At 41.0% G+C, this 18,326-nt stretch overlaps 1 protein-coding gene across 13 annotated transcripts in view; it reads left to right on the top strand.

The window, feature by feature from the left end:
- The first annotated feature begins 745 nt into the window (after nt 1-745).
- Nucleotides 746-18,326, top strand: part of ACTR3B (actin related protein 3B) — a 106,733-nt gene continuing 89,152 nt past the window's right edge. For 11 of the 13 annotated variants that reach the window (XR_014297202.1, XR_014297203.1, XR_014297204.1 and 8 more), the window contains exons 1-2: nt 746-885; nt 17,246-17,301. Coding sequence is in view for 7 of the 13 variants with exons in the window: in XM_082661824.1 (XP_082517950.1) it covers nt 842-885; nt 17,246-17,301 (100 nt within the window). In the remaining 6 variants the exon portion in view is untranslated. The remainder of the gene's footprint in view (nt 886-17,245; nt 17,302-18,326) is intronic. The other 2 variants (XM_082661831.1, XM_082661830.1) reach the window with 2 other exon arrangements.

Raw genomic sequence — 18,326 nt, 5'->3', positions numbered from 1 at the left:
TGGTTGCCTACTTTGATCCCAGGGTTCCAGTAAGAACTTTTGGACATCGTCCCATCTTTGATACTTGAAAACATTTTCCATAATGATCTTGGGGTAATGTTAACCCAATCTAAGGTCATTCATTCCTAAAGGCTGACCATGCGTTTGTTTTATAGGTTTTTCTTTTATAGAGGAAGGCATGCAGTGTTCTGGTAGGTATAAGAATTCTAACGGCAATTTTTTTCTTTATTCATTCAAAAAACATTTGGGTGCCTCCCATGAATGCACCAAATACTGTGCTAAGCATCCGGTGATCAATGGTAAGATATTCAGGAGCCCTATCCTAGCGGAGTTTATATTCCAATGGGAGGACAGACTACAAATAAAAATATAAACTCCAAATGTTGTGAATGAAAGCAATAGATTGTTGAGATAAGAGAGTAAGGGGCAGGGAGGGCACCTAGTGGGTGATCACAGACAACTAATCTAAGAAGGTGACATTTAGGCGGAGACTTAAAGGATGAGAAGGAGTCAGCCTTCGGAAACGGGGTCACGTTCACCGTAAGTCAGTTAAAAATAGCCCGCAGGCTCTCCAGCAGCAAGGTTGGGCGTATGGGCAACGAGGCTCCGCCGCCAGCACTAAAGATGGCGGACAGGGGGCGGGGACGGGGAAACGGGGCGTGCCCGCGCCGTGATTGGTCAGTCAGGAGAGGCGTCACGTGGGCTGAGGAGAGCATCCGGGCTCCCGGCAGAGGCGCTGCGGAGGCTCCCGGGAGCGGGCGGCGCGGGGTTAGCGCGGCAAGCGGACAGCGGCGGGACCTCCCGGGCAGCCAGCGTGGACGGAGCGGCGCGCGTGCCGAGCATGGCGGGCTCCCTGCCTCCCTGCGTGGTGGACTGCGGCACCGGGTAAGAGCTGCGGGCGCCCACCCCGCTCCAGCGCGGCCCCGCTCTAGCCCCGGCGCCGAGCACCTGCCCGCGGCCCGCCCCCTCTCTCACCTGGAGGCGCTCCGCCCGGGGCCCGGGTCTCGGCCTACAGCTGGGCAGGTTCGGGGGGCCGGCCCGTCTCCGCGCCCCGCTCCTCTCCTCCACGCCCGCGAGGGCCACGCGCGGAGCTCGCTCCCCTTGATGCGAAGAGGACCGAGGGGAGGAGTCGGGCCGGCTCGCCTCGCCTCCCGCCTCCTCTCTCCGCGCTCGGCCGGGGCCTCCCGGGATGCCAGGTTTCAGGCAGGCGGCTGCACACGCCGCTGCCGTCACTTGCCTTCTGCCTGCCTGACGGTGCCCCTGCCTTTTCACGTTCTTAAAAGGGGCCCTCGTTTTGGGTTCGCAAACGCATGCCATTTCTCCTTGCTCATGAGTCTCACTTACTTGTGGAGGTTTTTATATTCATTTACCAAGTTGACACCTTTTTTTGCAGCCTACTCTGCTCTCTTCCAGGAGTGAATGGTTCTCTCGGGCTAAGCTCTTGCTTCAGTTTGCATAGAGTTGCCTTTTCACTTGAAAAAAAAAAACCCAAAAAGACTCCATTTTGAAAAACAGTCTAAATTTGGGAAAGCCTGTTTGTGGTATAGTTTTTATTTCGCATTACTTTTGGGGTGTGATTGTTTCTTTTGATGTTGTTGGGATATGCAAAAGAGACCTTAGGAAATTTCCTGTACTTTCTTTCAGTGGCCCCCGCTTCGCTGGTTTTAGGAAGGTGCTCACCGAATCCGTCTAGCTGGTGGTCTAGAAATTCAAGCTTGCCTGCTTGCAGTGTAGGTGAAGTACCTAATAAAGTAGGCTGGAAGTAAATTTAGCCGCTTAAAGGTCTTTCAAGATGGGGTTTTAATCATTTTTTCCACAAAATATTCCATGGTATGTTCACCTTAGCCTTGATTCTTTTCTGTAGAGAAATGCACGTGGTTTAGTTTCCTTGACAACCTTGTAGGGGTGTCTCTTTAATTTGCTTCAGTCCGTCTCCTACGGATCGTTCTTTCCTTTTGCTGCTGAAGCCACCGGTGGTGGTTACAGGCTGGAAAAAAACTGCCTCTTTGCTGGTACTAATTTTCCTTTTTGAAATACACATTGTACCAGAAGTTCCAGGGCTCTTTATTTTAGAAGTTGTTTTGCTATCCAAAACCCAAGCCCAAACCAGTATTGATGTTAACCCCCCGCCCAGTTGTTGGCTTCCTTATTCAACCCCTCCTCCCAGGAACTGGTGTTCACCCCACACCCACCTGAGGTCTGTTTGTGTCAAGAGTGCAGGAAGCAGGTAAAAGAATTTTTCCTTCTCACATTTGCACGTGAGATTTTTTGTTTTTGTGGTTTTGGTCTTGTAAAACTATTGAAATGCAAAGCATTTCTTGGCAGAAGCAATAACATGTGCCCACAGGGTTTGTCATACCTCTACTAATAGTAAGCTGGGGACCTTACTCATCATTCTTGCTGTAAATATCTAAAATGTGGTGCTCAGTTTTGACCTTTTGAGGTAGGTGGTATCTCACTTGGAGATGTAACTTCAGAATCTCTTTGTTTTATGGCCCAGTTATGTTATTGTCTTCAGGCCGTCGTAGGCTCTGGTGTCAGGACTTAGAAACAGTGGCCTGGAATCTTCCCAGTGGGTTTCACATGGACATGTTCTGTTGTGGAAACAACAGTGGTTAATGATAAATTTCCAGTGTCCAGTGTGTGGCCAGATGGAGCAGCGTGGAAGAGCCTAAATTTATTTAAGCTTGTTAGTAGCTCTTATATTTCCCATAGAGCTAAGTGGTTTTTGGATTGACTTTTACCTCAGAATACAATAAAAAGGGGTAAAATGCAGATTAAAAATAACTAGGACCAAGGAAAAGAATGGGCCTGGGGCGTCACCCTAAACTGTAGACCAGTGGTGCAGCCGACCGGCCTCACATTTGGCCTTAGTTTTCCTGTCTGACAAAATTATAAGAGGGTCATCATCAGTTATTTAATTCCTGTCATCGGGAAGGAAGAGAAATACCTGTTTCTCAGGTGAAAAAACTTTTCCTAGTACTAAATTCTAACAGAAAAATTCACACTGAATTATACATAGTGGACCTTAATGACTGAGTAGACAGTGTACTAAATAGTATTTTTTAATTGCAAATAAATTTCATCCTGGGAGCCTGGCCTCCTCTAATGAGCCCTGAGACCAGCTCAGTGAGCACAGGTGAGCTGGGAGCCATGATAATATGGACCACGGCTCTGCCTGCTCCGGAGATGAGGCTTCATTTACTTAAGTGAATTACTAGGCTGCTTAGTGTTCAGAGAATATCCCACAAAAACTATAGTGTTACTTGTCTTAACTGAACTTTTCGTATTTTTGAAGATTTTTATATTTTTAAACTTACTTTGAAAACTGTCAGATCTACTGAAAAGCTGCAATAAGAGTACCAAAAAGCCGGCTGTATATTCTCTATCCAGTTTACCAACTATTAACATTTGCTTTATTGTTCTCTATATACTATACACATTATTATTTTCTGAACTGTTTGTAAGTCGCAGACATCGTGCTGTTTTATACCAAGATACTTCAGTGTATCCTTTATGAAAACAAAGACCTTCTCTCATTTAGTCACAGACCAGTGATCAAAATCAGAAAATTTAACGTTTATGCAGTAGAGTTGTCTACTAAGTCTGGATCCCATGAATGGTCCCATTATGTCTCTGGACGTGCAGCTCTCTGCCCTCATCCGGCACCGTACACTGTGTTTGCCTGTCATCGTGTCTTTTTAGTCTCGTTTCACTGGACCAGTTCCTTAGCCTTTTTCTGTCTTTCAGGACAGCGACATTTTTGACAGTCAGTTGTTATAGATCATGTTCCTCAATTTAGGCTTGTCTGGTGTTTCTTTCTGACAGATACAGGGTGTGTATTTTTGTCAGGAGTACCACAAGTGATGTCAAAGCTTCTCAGTGCATCACATCAGAAGGCTTTTCCCCTCCAGCTTTATTGAGCTGTACTTGACACAAACATTGCGTAAGTTTAAGGTTACAACGTGTTGATTTGGTACATTTACATATTGCAAAATGATTATCACATTACGATACTAACACCTCCATCCCGTCACATAATTACTTTTTTTTTTTTTTGTGGGGAGAATAATTTAAGATCCACTTGTCCTGGCAACTTTCAAGTATAAAACATTATTATGAACTGTGATCACTGTGTTGCCCGTTAGCTCCCCAGAACTTACTCATCCCATCAGAAGGCTGAAGACAGTTGATGACATTCATTTGGATTATTTGGGTACGGTGGTGTCGACTAGATTTCTTCATTGTATGGTTACTGTTTTCCCCTTTGTAATTAATGTCATTTGTGGAGAGATATTATGAGATTATGCAGATGCCCTGTTCTTCCTTAAACTTTCAGCCATTAGTTTTAGTATCCATTGGTGGTGATTCTTCTTCTAATGGATTATTACAGTGATGGTTGCAATATTGTGGTTTTTAAACTTTAGTATCTTGTACATTTATTAGTTAACATTTTACTGTAAGGATGCACTTTTCTGTGGTTCCCATTTATTTATTTATCGTCTGTATGGGTTATTATCTTGTTCAAAGAGTTATTCATGTCATTCTTACTGTATTCAGTGGATTATGATTTCTTATTGCCATTATTTGTTTTGACGCTTAAATTGTCCAGATGTGGCCAGCAGAAGCCCATTCAGGCTGTTTCTGGAGTTCTTTAGACATGTCCCCGTCATTTTTTGAGCATTTTGTTATTACTAAAAGACTGCAACGTAGCCAGTGCAGTGCATTTGTCTTTTTGCATTTTTTCTGGAGCATCTCTGAGATAGGTTTCTAGAAGTGGGATTTCTGGGTCAAAGGGTAAGTGCATGTGTAATTTTGCTAGACAGTGTCAAATCCCACTCCGTAGTGTGTGTCTTCACCAGCAACGTGTGAGAGTGCCTACGGCTTCTTACAGACTCACCAGCAGAGTAATTGCCAAATTAAATTTTTTTTTTTACCAATCTAGAAGGTAGGAAATGATATCTTATTGTAGTTTTAATTTGAATTTCTTATATTATTATGTGGGAAGATGAGCATCTTTTCGTATGGTTAAGAGGCATTTGCGTTTCTGTTTTCTGTCTCTTCGTTTCTCTAGCCAGTTTTTCTGTGGGTTTTTAAGTCTTTTGCTTCTTTATTTTTAGAAGCTCTTTATGGATTGGGGTGTGGTGAGGGTCCCACAGACCACCCGCAGGTTCATTGATTTGCTAGGAACAAGCACAGGATGATAGTGAAAAGGTAAAAGCAAGAACAGCCAAGGAAAAAGGCACATGGGGCAGAGTCTGGAGGAAACCAGGAGCAAGCATCCGGAATCCTTTCTCAGTGCCCAGAGTTTTTATTGGGGGCTGGTCATGGCACCTCCTGCCTAGCACAGACCAGAATTCCAGAGTCCCAGAAGGAAGGCAGGTGTTCAGCATAAACTGTATTTGTGTTAATTTTATAATCTGCTACTTTACAAAATGCTCTTATTGTTTGTATGAATTTTTCCCTTGATCTTTAGGGTTTTCCAGATACAGAATTTTGTCATTGGCAAATAGAGATTGCTTTCCCTCTTCCTTGCTGTTTTTAGGAGCTCTGATTGCCTTTTCTTTTCTTTATTTTGACATGCTGCAGTGGCCATTGCCTCCAAATAATGTTAAATAGGAGTGGAGTTAGTGGGCATTATCCTTTTGTTCCTTACTTTAGTGGAATAGTTTCTGGTGTTTCTAAAATAAGTAAGATGCTGGCTTTTGGGCTGCTGTGTGTATGTACATACTTACACACGTATACAAATATATGTTAAGAAAGTTATACAAATATGTTAAGAAAGTATCTGTCAACTGCTATATTTTGGAATGTTATAACATGAATGAGTGTTGCATGTTGTATGATTTCTTTATAATAAATGGAACATGTGGTTTTCTTCCTTAGCTAGTTAATATGGTGGATTTCCTAATATTGAACCACTCTTGCATTCTGTAATAATCCCTACTTGATCATGCTGCATCATTTTTTGATGTGTAGGTAGATTCTGTTAATATTTTATTTAGATTTTCATGTCAGTATTAGTATGAATTATAGTTTAGTTTTCTGGTGCATTCTTTGTCAGATTTCGGGATCAGTGTTACACTCTCTTCATAAAACAAATTAAGAAGTTTTCTTTCTTTTTCTGTGCTCTGGAATAGTTTAAGTAATTTTGGGATTATCCGAGTTTTAAAGTCCTGGTAGAATTCCCCAGTGAAACTGTCTGAGCTTAGTGCTTTCTTGAGAGGAGAGTCCTGCTGCCCTTTACATTTCTTCTAAGGCTGGTTAGACTTCCTCCCTCAAGTGGAATCAATTTTGGTATGTTGTATTTGTCTAAAGAAAAATTCTATTTCATCTAGATTTTTCAAATTTATTTATGTACTAGTCTCATGATTTTAAAAAATCTTTGTTTTTATGGCTATTTTTCCCTTTGTTGCTCAAATTTATTTTGTTTTCATCCTTTTTTCTTTTTTTTTTTGCGGTACGCGGGCCTCTTACTGTTGTGGCCTCTCCCGTTGCGGAGCAACAGGCTCCAGACGCGCAGGCTCAGCGGCCATGGCTCACGGGCCCAGCCACTCCACGGCATGTGGGATCTTCCCGGACCGGGGCACGAACCCGTGTCCCCTGCATCGGCGGTGGACTCTCAACCACCGTGCCACCAGGGAAGCCCCATCCTTTTTTCTTCATGGCTTACCTAATGATGTGCCTATGTTGTGGATCTTTTTTTTTTTTAAAAGATAAGCTTTGGGGTTTATTTATTAGTTGTTATTTTTCTGTTTTTTTTTTTTTTTTTTTTTCTTTTTTTGCGGTACGCGGGCCTCTCACTGCCGTGGCCTCTCCCGCTGCGGAGCACAGGCTCCGGATGTGCAGGCTTAGCGGCCATGGCTCACGGGCCCAGCCGCTCCGCGGCATGTTGCATCTTCCCGGACCAGGGCACGAACCCATGTCGCCTGCATCGGCAGGCGGACTCTCAACCACTGCGCCACCAGGGAAGCCCTATTTTTCTGTTTTTTAATTTATTTCTACTTTTATTTCTTTCTTCTGCCTTCCTGTTTTTTTTTGTTTTTGAGTTGGATATTAAATTCATTTTAATTTTCCCTTTATATTGAAAAAGTATTTAATTTTGGCTGTTATGTCTTTAACTACATGTATTCCTTATGTACAGGGATTTGGGTATAGTTTCTCATTATCGTTTTCAAGGCATTTCTGTATTTTTCTTTTGAATTTCCCTCTTAACTCAATATTTCTATACTAGTATGTTTTAAAAATTTCAGGTAAAAGGGCCTTTTTGTTTTTAATTCTAGTTTTATTACATTATGGTCAGAGTGCTGTTTATATTCTATTCTTTAGACTTCACTGTGTCTAAGATATGGTCAATTTTGTGAATGTTCTGTATGTACTTGGAAAGAGGAATACTCCCTATTGGTATGATAGGAGTTCAGTGTATATCTGTATGAGCTATCTTATTAATGATGCTATTTAGGTCTTCCAGTTTTTTTGTCCACTTACTCTTTAACTGAGAATGGTGTGTTAAGTGCTCCTATCACTAGTGTGTTTCTTGTTTATTTCTTCTTGCTTTGTGAAAGTTACTGCTGCCTTATTGAGTGCCTGCGTGTGTAGATTTGACTTACTGATTTTGAACTTCACCAGGGGTGATATAGGTGGGTTGTTTGTTGGGAAATCTCCTGGTCTTATGGTCTTTGGCTCTTTCCTTTTGAGCTGGTCATTTTCCCCAGAGGATATACTTCTGATCATCTGCTTGGAGGGTGGGGTCTGGGTGCTTGTGTTTTGTGTGAGAGCTGAGTTGGGGGCAGAGAAGGGCGTGGGAGAGGGCCTCTGAGCCGTCAACTTTTTTCTGTATTCAGTCAGGTAACCCCTTTCTTTTCAGAATGGTTCCCGGACTCGCCCAGGCCAGGTGACTTGGGAGTCCAGAGGCCCTTGGCTTTACACTCTCTAGAGTCTGCTTGTGGGAATGCGGGGGTCAGGGAAGGGTGGTCACCCTGAGGTGTGGGGCGGGAGGGAGCAGTATCACCTCAGCTTCGTGTTTTGGGCCCTTCAGTCCTGGTTCCACAGGTGCCTGTGCAGCCACGCATTCCGGGGCTTTTCAGGGTCTGGGGTGTGTTGGGCTGGTTCTCAGCTTTGCCCACTGCTGGATTTTATATACCTCCAAAGCCACTTACTACTGGTCCTCTGCTATCCAGGGCCAGAATTTTGCTGTTACCTCCTCTTCTTTTCTCCCTATTGTTGTGGTTTATATATCTTAAAAAAATCATTTTGCTTTGGTTTTAGTGGGGCTTCGGGACAGAGTGAAATTAGATCATGCTTAGTCCACTGTTTTACCTTGGAAGTCAGAGTTCACTTGATAATGCGCCAAACCCACAAAGAGGCCACACATCATGATCTTATATTTACTAGCCATAGGGCAAAGAATGCTGCTGTAGAAGAAGAAATGGACAGGTATATAGGGTGACGTAAAATTTACAGATCAGATAGAGAAAAAGAAAAGAAAGGATATTGGATTTAGATAAAATAATTAATAAATTTGAACTTACATGTTTAACTGTGTCCTATAAACAAAGACTACCCTTTTCTGTATGACAGACAACCCAAGAAACGTTTGAAGAACTTGATCATATGTTAATATACAGTGTACAGTGTGGGGAGCGTATATTATTTAGAACTCTATCATTAGGATCTGGGAGCAATTTTAGCTTTTATCAAAATCATATTCTGGGGCTTCCCTGGTGGCGCAGTGGATGAGAGTCTGCCTGCCGATGCAGGGGACACGGGTTCGTGCCCCGGTCCGGGAAGATCCCACATGCCGCGTGGCGGCTAGGCCCGTGAGCCATGGCTGCTGTGAGCCTGTGCGTCCGGAGCCTGTGCTCTGCAACGGGAGAGGCCGCAACAGTGAGAGGCCCGCATACTGCAAAAAAAAGAAAAAAAATCATATTCTGAGTCAGTGTAGTCACTTTTTTAAAAACTGAAAACATCTTAGGGAGTAGAGCTATTCTGGTTGAAGTTGGGCGTTTGAGACTGGACCTCATAAGAGGTCTCAATCAAAAAAACCTCCCTGCAGGATACAGTTTCAAAAACATTGTTTTAAAATGTGACATTTCCACTTTCAAACATAAATTAATCGAGCTTACATTGTCACCTTCTGCTCTAGACACATGGTTGTAGGCGGGATATATATAAGTATGTTGAGTTGACGGTAGTCAGATTAATCCTCCTCACTGCAGGCAGTTACTGCTGTGGGCAGAGGGGCCTTTAACAAGAGGAGCGAAAGAAGTTTTGCACAAGGACCTTTTAAAATGTTTGGGGCAAATAAGGATATACTTTATTTACAGAAAGAGACATTGGAGGACACATGAGAATAGGATGGAAGGTGAAATGGGGTAGATGGGTGTAGGAGTGAGAGTGAGACTTTTTATAGGTACCTTTTTAGAGTGTTTGGAAGTTTGAACTATGAGAACATATTTGGTTAACAGGCAGAGTTGTAACTCTTGGTCTTGCTTTATGCAGCTATTGATCTGTTTCCGTATCTTCTGTCTGTCCTGATTTCCATATGAGAAAAGGTCTCAGGTCAGGGGATGTGTGGAAGGTGGCACTGAGTGTGAGAATATGACTGGCAGTCTGTAAGCTTAGTTTATGTATTTTTGAGAATGATGCTTGCCCCCACCATGCTGGCTATCCTTTGGGAAGATGGTGTTCAAATAAACAAACCAAAAATCAAAGCCTTTTAATATAAAAGTTGTTGATCTTAATTCCTTATGTACACATGTTTGGGAAAATCTGATTGATGTGTTTCTTCATGTATCAGGTATATCAGATGTACACAGAACTGGAAGAGAAACGATACAGAATTTTAGTATAGGGAAAGACTTTCAAGGTAGAAACTGCAAAGGAAATTATTCAGGAAAATAACTGGCAGATTTGATCACCTAAATTGTTGAAACAATTATATGTATATATATATATATATATATATATATATTTTTTTTTTTTTTTTGTGGTACGTGGGCCTCTCACTGTTGTGACCTCTCCCATTGCAGAGCACAGGCTCCAGATGCGCAGGCTCAGTGGCCATGGCTCACGGGCCTAGCCGCCCCGTGGCATGTGGGATCTTCCCGGACCGGGGCATGAACCCGTGTCCCCTGCATTGGCAGACGGACTCTCAACCACTGCGCCACCAGGGAAGCCCCTAAACAATTATATTTCAGAAAATGTATAACTGAAGGTAAACAACAAACTCAGAAAAATTAGTAATATATATGAGCAAGCATTAATATCCTCAGTATGTAAGAGTTTACACAAATTGATAAGATCCAAAAGTCTAGTAGAAAAATTATCAAGGACAATTCATGGAAGAAATACAGATCATGACTACACATCAGATAACATTCAGTAGTAAAATAAAATTTTTGACTGTGAGATCCTTTTACTTTTTGAATTAGGAGGTATTTTCCAGAAATGGTAATGTTTAACATTGAAGTAGGGATTGTTATTACTCACCTTGTACCAATGAAGCAACTAAAATAGGAGGGATTAAAGTCACAGAGCTAGTGCTGTGCTTTGAACCCAGCACTGTGGGCCCCATTAACTCCCTCACAATATGAAAATATACTGTTTTGCAACTATTTTTATTATGAACTTCCCTCTGGGAACTGCTTTTGCTGCATCCCATAGATTGTGTAAGATTGTGTTTTTACTGGCATTTGTCTCAAGGTATCTTTTAATTTCCTCTTTGGTTTCATTGTTGACCCATTGGTTTTTTAGCACAACTTTTCAAATTATATCTATATGTGGCCAGTAACACAAGTCTGCTTCATTTTTGTTGGTTGTGTTGCATTTTATTGAATGATTGCAATATAGTTTATCCTCTGTTTATGGCATTTGAGTATTTCCAGTTTTTTCATTGTTTTGCTGTTATAATGCTGTAGAGAACATTATTTGTGCATATCTTTTCATACATGTAAAAGTGCTTCTGTGGGGTAAATACCTAGAAATGTGCTATTTGGACAGTAGGGTGTATGCATTTAAAACTATTAGGATAATATGGTATATGCATTTATAATGTTGATAGGTAATGTGAAACGTCTCTTTGTAATGACACTTCAGCCTTTTAATAACACCCATGTATAATTTACTACCACCTTCTTCCGTATTTGCCCAGATTTTGAATGCTTTTGCATTAAATTTATAGATGAATTTAGTGATATGTGATGTTTCTTTTAAAACTCTTGACTCCTCCTGTATGAATAAGGTGTGTCTCTGTTTGTCTCCTTGTATATGGAGAGTTCTTCACATATGGTTTATTCTCAAGGGTAATATTTTTCTGTGTTGTTGCCATTGTGAATGGGATCTTTTCATCCAGTGTATAGTCTCACTTGTTACTGGTAGGAAAGTTGCTGATTTTTGCCTCTTCATTGAGTAACTGGCCATCTTGCTGAATTCCCTATTGCTTTTAGTTTTTCACTTAATTTCCTTTGATATTCCAGGTCTGTAATTATGATTTACAAATAAATTTTGCCTCCTCTTTCCCAGTACTGTTCCTTTTATTTAGTTCTTTGTGGTTTGTATTATCTGGTTCTTCCAAAACAATGTTAAATGAGAGTTATGGTGGTGGGTCTCCTTGGCTTCATTCTGTCTTCAATAGGAATGCTTCTAGTTTTTCACTGTCTTTTGGTTTGAGAGATTCCCGCCCCCCCATGATCTCTTCCTAAGGATTAACTATTTCTGTTTTGAGCCTTTTTTTTTTCCCACTACTAGATTGTTTTTATCACACCCTAATTACATAAATAGTTTGCATTGAAAAGCATTTCCTACATTTTTTTTTCCATAGAATACTTAAACACACAGTATTCTAAATAAGACAGACTTGGTACATCTGAGTCCTTTCTTCTGAGCCTCTAGCCAGTATTAAACTTCAACATTACAGGTACATTTTATCTGATAATGTGGTAGGTGTAGATGGTTTTGTTAGAACGTGAGCGTGAGGATGGGGAGCTTGCGTTACCTAAAAATTCACAGGTGATCGCATGTGGTACAGTTTAGTCAGTGATTCCTGGGCTGGTTGATCGTCAGAACCATGGCAGGGGAGGGGCAGGGGATGTTTAAAATATGGACACCCAGGCTCCTTCTCTGTGATTCTGGGACAGGCCCTGGGAATGTGTATTTTCAGAAGCTTCCCAGGTGGTCTCATCAGTCAGGCTTGGTACATTCTTTCTAGATGCCTACCCAGATGATCTTAAACTCACCTGCCAGATAATGTGGGCCATGCTACCATGAAAAACTCAAATCTGAAATCATGTTTCTAACAGGTGACCATTTTAAAAAAAGTATAATTCACATCATTTATTGTACGGCTTTCATTTATTTATTTTTACATTACACTTTTCTTTTTTTTAAATTGAAGTATAGTTGATTTACAATGTTGTGTTAGTTTCTGGTGTATGGCAAAGTGATTCAGTTATACATGTATACTTTTTCATTATAGATTATTACAAGATATTGAATATAGTTCTCTGTGCTATACAGTAGGACCTTGTTGTTTATCTGTTTTATATATAGTAGTAGTAGTAGTAGGAGGAACACTTGTTAGTTATATTTACAGTGTTCTGTTTAATAGGGTCTTGTTGAAGTTGTATATGAAACTGTATTGAAGATTTTGTTAATATTTGAATGTCTCTTAAAAAATATTGTTACATGTTCCTTACGTTGTGATTATTCAAAGTGAGAAAACCTAAGTGTATTTGATGCTATATAAAAAATAGCACAGGAAGATTCAGAGACATTAAATTACCATAAAGTGATCTGAGTAATTTCTGCTTTCGCCAGTGGTTTTAATTGTTTCAGTTTTGCTAGCAAAGGAAGGGAAGACCTCATAGTTAGTTGTTAGTGCCTACAAATATTAATATAGTTTAATGTTAGTTTGTCTCAGTCATGAAGATCATTGTTTGCCGAATGTTACTGCTGCAAGGTACTCATGTGATTCTGTGACAGAAAGCCTCCCTCCTGTGAAGGCTGTGCTGTCTCAGAACATGGTGACTTCAGAATCTGAACACTCTAGCAACTGATGCCAAGTGGCATGTGGTAGTGGCATCATCAGTATGTAGTTGAATTTTAGAGCCGTGGGCCTGAAAAGGGCCCCATGCACTTCTGCAGCCTGACCTTTTGCTGCTGTGGGCCATTGTTTATGATTTCAGGGCACAGAACTTGGGATGGAGTTGAGCCATGGTTGTTGAAGGACACGTGGTACTTTTAGTTTCACTTCTGGTGCAGTTTATCTCCATCACTTCACAAATTAGTTTGTGGTGTTTAGAGTGGGCATGGCAGAAAGACTGAGTAATATGATTTGGGACACAGAACGTCCTGTTTTTTAAAAAAAATTTCAGGGACTTCCCTGGTGGCGCAGTGGTTAAGAATCTGCCTGCCAGCGCACGGGGTGTGGGTTCGATCCCTGGTCCGGGAAGATCCCACATGCTGCGGAGCAACTAAGCCCGTGCGCCACAACTACTGAGCCTGCACTCTAGAGCCTGTGAGCCACACTACTGAGCCCATGTGCCACAACTACTGAAGCCCATGCGCCTAGAGCCCGTGCTCCGCGACAAGAGAAGCCACCACAGTGAGAAGTCTGCGTATCGCAGCGAAGAGTAGCCCCCGCTTGCTGCAACTAGAGAAAGCCTGCGTGAAGCAACGAAGACCCAACTCAGCCAAAAGTAAATAAATAAATAAATAAATAAGTTAAATTTTTTTTCCAAAAATTTAAATTAGGAAATATTTCAAAGATACAGAAAAATAATAGTAAAAAATAACTGAAACATATAGCTAGCATTGTTGTAGTGCTCGTTCTATTTATCTTTTTAATATATTAACTCACTAATCCTAGAGGGTAGGTTGTATTATGATCCTCCTTTTAACAGATGGAGAAACTGAGATACAGATAGTTACACATTTGGCAAATAACAGAGCTCGGATTTGAACTTTGGCAGTCTAGTGCCAAAGTGCATGGTCACAACCAATACAATACACTCTGTTGCCTTTCAGAAATACTAAAAGTAATATAAAGGACATGAATGATACTTAGCGCCTAATTTTAATAAATGTTAGCATTTTTCTGTACAGTTGACCCTTGAACAACAGTGGGGCTAGGGGCACCGACCCCCTCGCCCCACAGTTGAAAATTCGTGTATAACGTTTGACTCTCTCAAAACAACGACTAATAGCCTACTGTTGACCTTACTGACAACATAAACAGTCGATTAACACATATTTTGTTGTATGTATTATATGCTATATTCTTAAAGTAAGTTAGAGAAAAGAAAATCATAAGAGAAAATACATTTATAGCACTGTACTGTATTTATTGGTACCATAAGTTTACATCATCTGTTTACAAGATGAATCATCTGTCAGTACCTATATCAGTATTATACAAAACACTGTAGATGTTATATGTGTTACTAACACTAGACATCAAAAATGAAAAGAAAATGTGAAAAAGGAATTCATATTTACTTACAATGCATTTCAAGCATTAATAACAAAGAGGCAGCAGTATGATGGAAACCTAGTGTAATTGATACATCTGCTTCTCGGTAGCCCAGCCTATATACACTGATGGATGAATTGTTATAGAATTTTTATGGTAAACAGTATTACAGTCATATTCATAATACAGTTTTGGAAACATTGTTGCATTTTAAACACCACCACTTACCTGTGATGATAGACTGATCTGCAGGTTCTGCAAGTACTGGAGAGAGAGAGAGAGAGAGAGAGAGAGAGAGAGAGAGAGGGAGGCATACTGTAATGTAACTCTTTGAAAGCAAAGTAAGAAAATGAACACATTATTAATTTTATTAATTTTATTTTATTTTTTTATTTTATTTTTTATTGAAGTATATAGTTGATTCATTTATTAATTTTATATATCACTTAAACTTGCGCCTGTGTAAGGATAGGCTATCCAGTTCAGTGTAAGTCTTGCACACGATCTTCTACACATATATTTTTGTATATTTGTTGGAAAAAAATCCACACATAAGTGGGCCTGTGCAGTTCAAACGTGTGTTGTTCAGAGGGTCAGTGGTATTAATATTTGTTTCAGGTTTTTTTTTTTTTTGAAATAACCCTATTAGACAAAACCAAGTGTGAGAGGTTGTATTAGACAATGGTCTTTGGTCTTTTCTTGTCCCATCAAATTGTTTTTCTGACTGTCAGCATCCCCCCCTTTCAAACACTGGTTCCTTCCCCAGCAGTTTGCCAGTGATTGCCTTTCCTTACACCTGGTAAGAACTCTTTCAGCAGATACTTATGGAGTGTCTGCCACAGCCAGGACTGTGCCAGGGTGGAGATAAAATCAAGAAGAAGGACCCTGGGGCTTCCCTGGTGGCGCAGTGGTTGAGAGTCCGCCTGCCAATGCAGGGGACACGGGTTCGTGCCCCGGTCCGGGAAGATCCCACATGCTGCGGAGCAGCTGGGCCCGTGAGCCATGGCCGCTGAGCCTGCGCGTCTGGAACCTGTGCTCCGCAACGGGAGAGGCCACAGCAGTGAGAGGCCCGCGTACCGCAAAAAAAAAAAAAAAAAAAAAAAAAAAAAAAAGAAGGACCCTGTTCTGGTCATCCTGCAATTTATAATCTAACAGTGTGGTAGGGTGGGCTTCTTTAAGTACGAGGTGGGTGGTGTGGCTGGTGAGCGAAGTGGCCCCTGTTAAAAGCACAGACTTAGGTGCAGTGCAGTGATTCTAGTGATTTCTGGCCTGCTTGTTAGCTTCTCTGGACTTCTTTAGCTTTGGGTCAGTCATTCACTTCGTTTATATTTGTTATTTGGAATTTACTTCCAGAAAAATGGTTCAGTTGAAGATGATCCAGAATTCTTAAAGTTCAGTATATATTGCCTCCCCTGGACTCTGGGTTGGCTTCGACTCTGCTTTTGGGTCTGGCGAGCCCTGGAGTCGAGGACTTGTGGGTCCACTTGGTTTGTGTACTTCGGTAGAACTTGGGAGTGCCCTCAGATGGGGCTTGCCTTTTATAAACTCCTTGTTGGGCCTGACGGGTCTCAGGGCCTGGCCTTGCCCAAACTCTTGTGACACCAAGACCTTAGTTCCTTGGAGACTGAGCAGTAAGGCATGATTTAAGTGGACCCGACTTGCTTTTTTTGTCTCCCTAAATCTTATTTATTTAATGTGTGTTCAAAAATAGTAAAATTAGCATACGATTAAAATACATTTAAAAATCATAAAATTAATTTATTAGAACTTGGAATGTATTAATTACATCAAAAAATTTAGTATCAAGCGTCTTGAAATAACTTGTAAAATAGCATGAATTAATGAAGTTGCTTTCAGCACTGCTGGGAAGCGTTTGTATTCCTCGGGAGCATTACTGCAGAATGATGGCTCCTTGTCTCGACCTGACCGCTTGGTACGGAGGGCCTGCTGAGAAGGGGGGCACTCAGGAGTCTTTCCAGCCTCACATTTCCAGCAGATGGTTCCGGGGGGTGGTCCCCACCCCACTTTTTTTTTTTTTTTTAAATTTAGGAGATAAGCAAATGCTTTTGGAACAGATGGTAGTATTTTGGCATTCATTTTAGTTAAGACTTTTGGAATCCATCATAAAGAGTATCTTGACAGAAGATGGGCTCATTCTGAAATGAGATGATAGAGAGCTGCTTCTGTCGGATACTCTCAGTACCTGGCAGTAGCTCTTCTAGACATGTGCCATGACACTTTAAGAAAATTATGGAATTCCCTAGCCCCCCCAAAAGTTCGTGAAGTTTGGGAAGCAAGTACATTTTTTTGAGCGGCAGCTCTGGAATTGGAGCCTGCATATTTAGAGTTGGGTCTTTTTCTGTTCACTAGCTGTTTGGCTCTGGGCAGCTTAATGAACTTCTCAGTGCCTCAGTTTTCTCATCTGCAAAACAGGGATAATATTTACTTCCTTTGTAGGATTTTTGTAAAGATTAAAAGAATATAAAAGCACCTTAAAATTATTAGGGATACACAAATGTAATTCATGTGTTAATATATGAATTTTTCCAGTAGAAACAGGCATAATATTTTATGTTTTTGTAACTGCTTGCTTATCTGAAATTAGCGTTTGATTCTTAGTCATCACGAGGTTTGTTTTTTTTTTTTCTTTAATTTCACGGGTGTATTTTCAGTCTTGATATTTTAGGACTTGGAGAGCTTATAATAAAAGACATTAATGGGATATAGAAGAGAGTATTATTATCTAAACATGTATTGATGACTTTGTGCTTTTAGGTATACCAAGCTTGGCTACGCAGGCAACACTGAGCCACAGTTCATTATTCCTTCATGTAAGTAAAGCTCCACCCTCGGTTTATAAAGGATTGTGTTTCTTATAATTGTTCTAAACATTCTAATTCTGTTTTTCACGGTATATGAATTTACTTGCCGTCTTCTTTTAGATGATTGTTCTGGTTACTGGGGAGTTATTTATGTTGCCATCTGGCTGCTGAGTATTGCTATCGGCCGTAGCTGTCACCTAAACCCTCCCAACTTTCTAGTCCTTTGATTCTCTTCTGATACAGTCCTTTGTCACAGTCATTGGAGTTTCAGCTTGGGTGGTTGGCAGAGGCCTTCATTCAGTCATACATGTCTCAGCTACTTAAAAGACGTATATGTGGTTCCTTAAGGTTAATTTGTAATTTTAAGTAAGTACAGTTTTATTAACTTAGCACTTTGGTGGACTATCTATTGTATTACACTATTCACTTTATTGAAAGATATTTTATTTTTTTTGAAAGGAGAGGCCTGTTTTATTATGTTCTGAAGTGTTCTGTTTTTGTTTAAATGTTAGTCAGTAGAGCATAATAAGGGAAGAAATGTCCACATTTTGGCCAGAGTGCATCCTGCCCACTCTTTATTCACAGGAGACCCCAAGGTCAGGTTGGTTGTCCACAGGGTAGAATTCTTCTTTGAAACTGTTTAACTTCCGGGTTATTTTTTGGAGACCGTTTACCAAAGAGGCAGGTATGTCAGTCAAGAGTGGAGTGAAGTTCTGTCTCCTAAATGTAGCCCTTGTAAGATAAGTCACGATCTTAGAAACTGTAAGCTGTCGTGGGCGCAGGGACTTCTGAGCAACAGGCTGCTTGACCCCGGTAGAGCGTGAGCAGCCTCGCAGAGCGACGGGGAAGGAGCTGAGTTCTTAGTATTTGTTCAAGGGAGACCAAAGCCTTTCTGGTGGATACGGGTATTCAGATTGCTAGAAAGTGCGCCCTCATTCCTTGAGAACATTTAACTCACCTCATTCCAGGTCCTTGCTTGCTGGATAACTGATCATGAACTTGATTTTCTAGGTCTAAATACTTGGTTACTATGA

The sequence above is a fragment of the Grampus griseus genome (genome assembly GCF_964374135.1).
Source record: "Grampus griseus genome assembly, chromosome: 9".
NCBI lineage: Eukaryota > Metazoa > Chordata > Mammalia > Artiodactyla > Delphinidae > Grampus > Grampus griseus.
The sequence above is the reverse complement of the archived record's forward strand: the minus strand, read 5'-3'. Positions and strand labels throughout refer to the sequence as shown.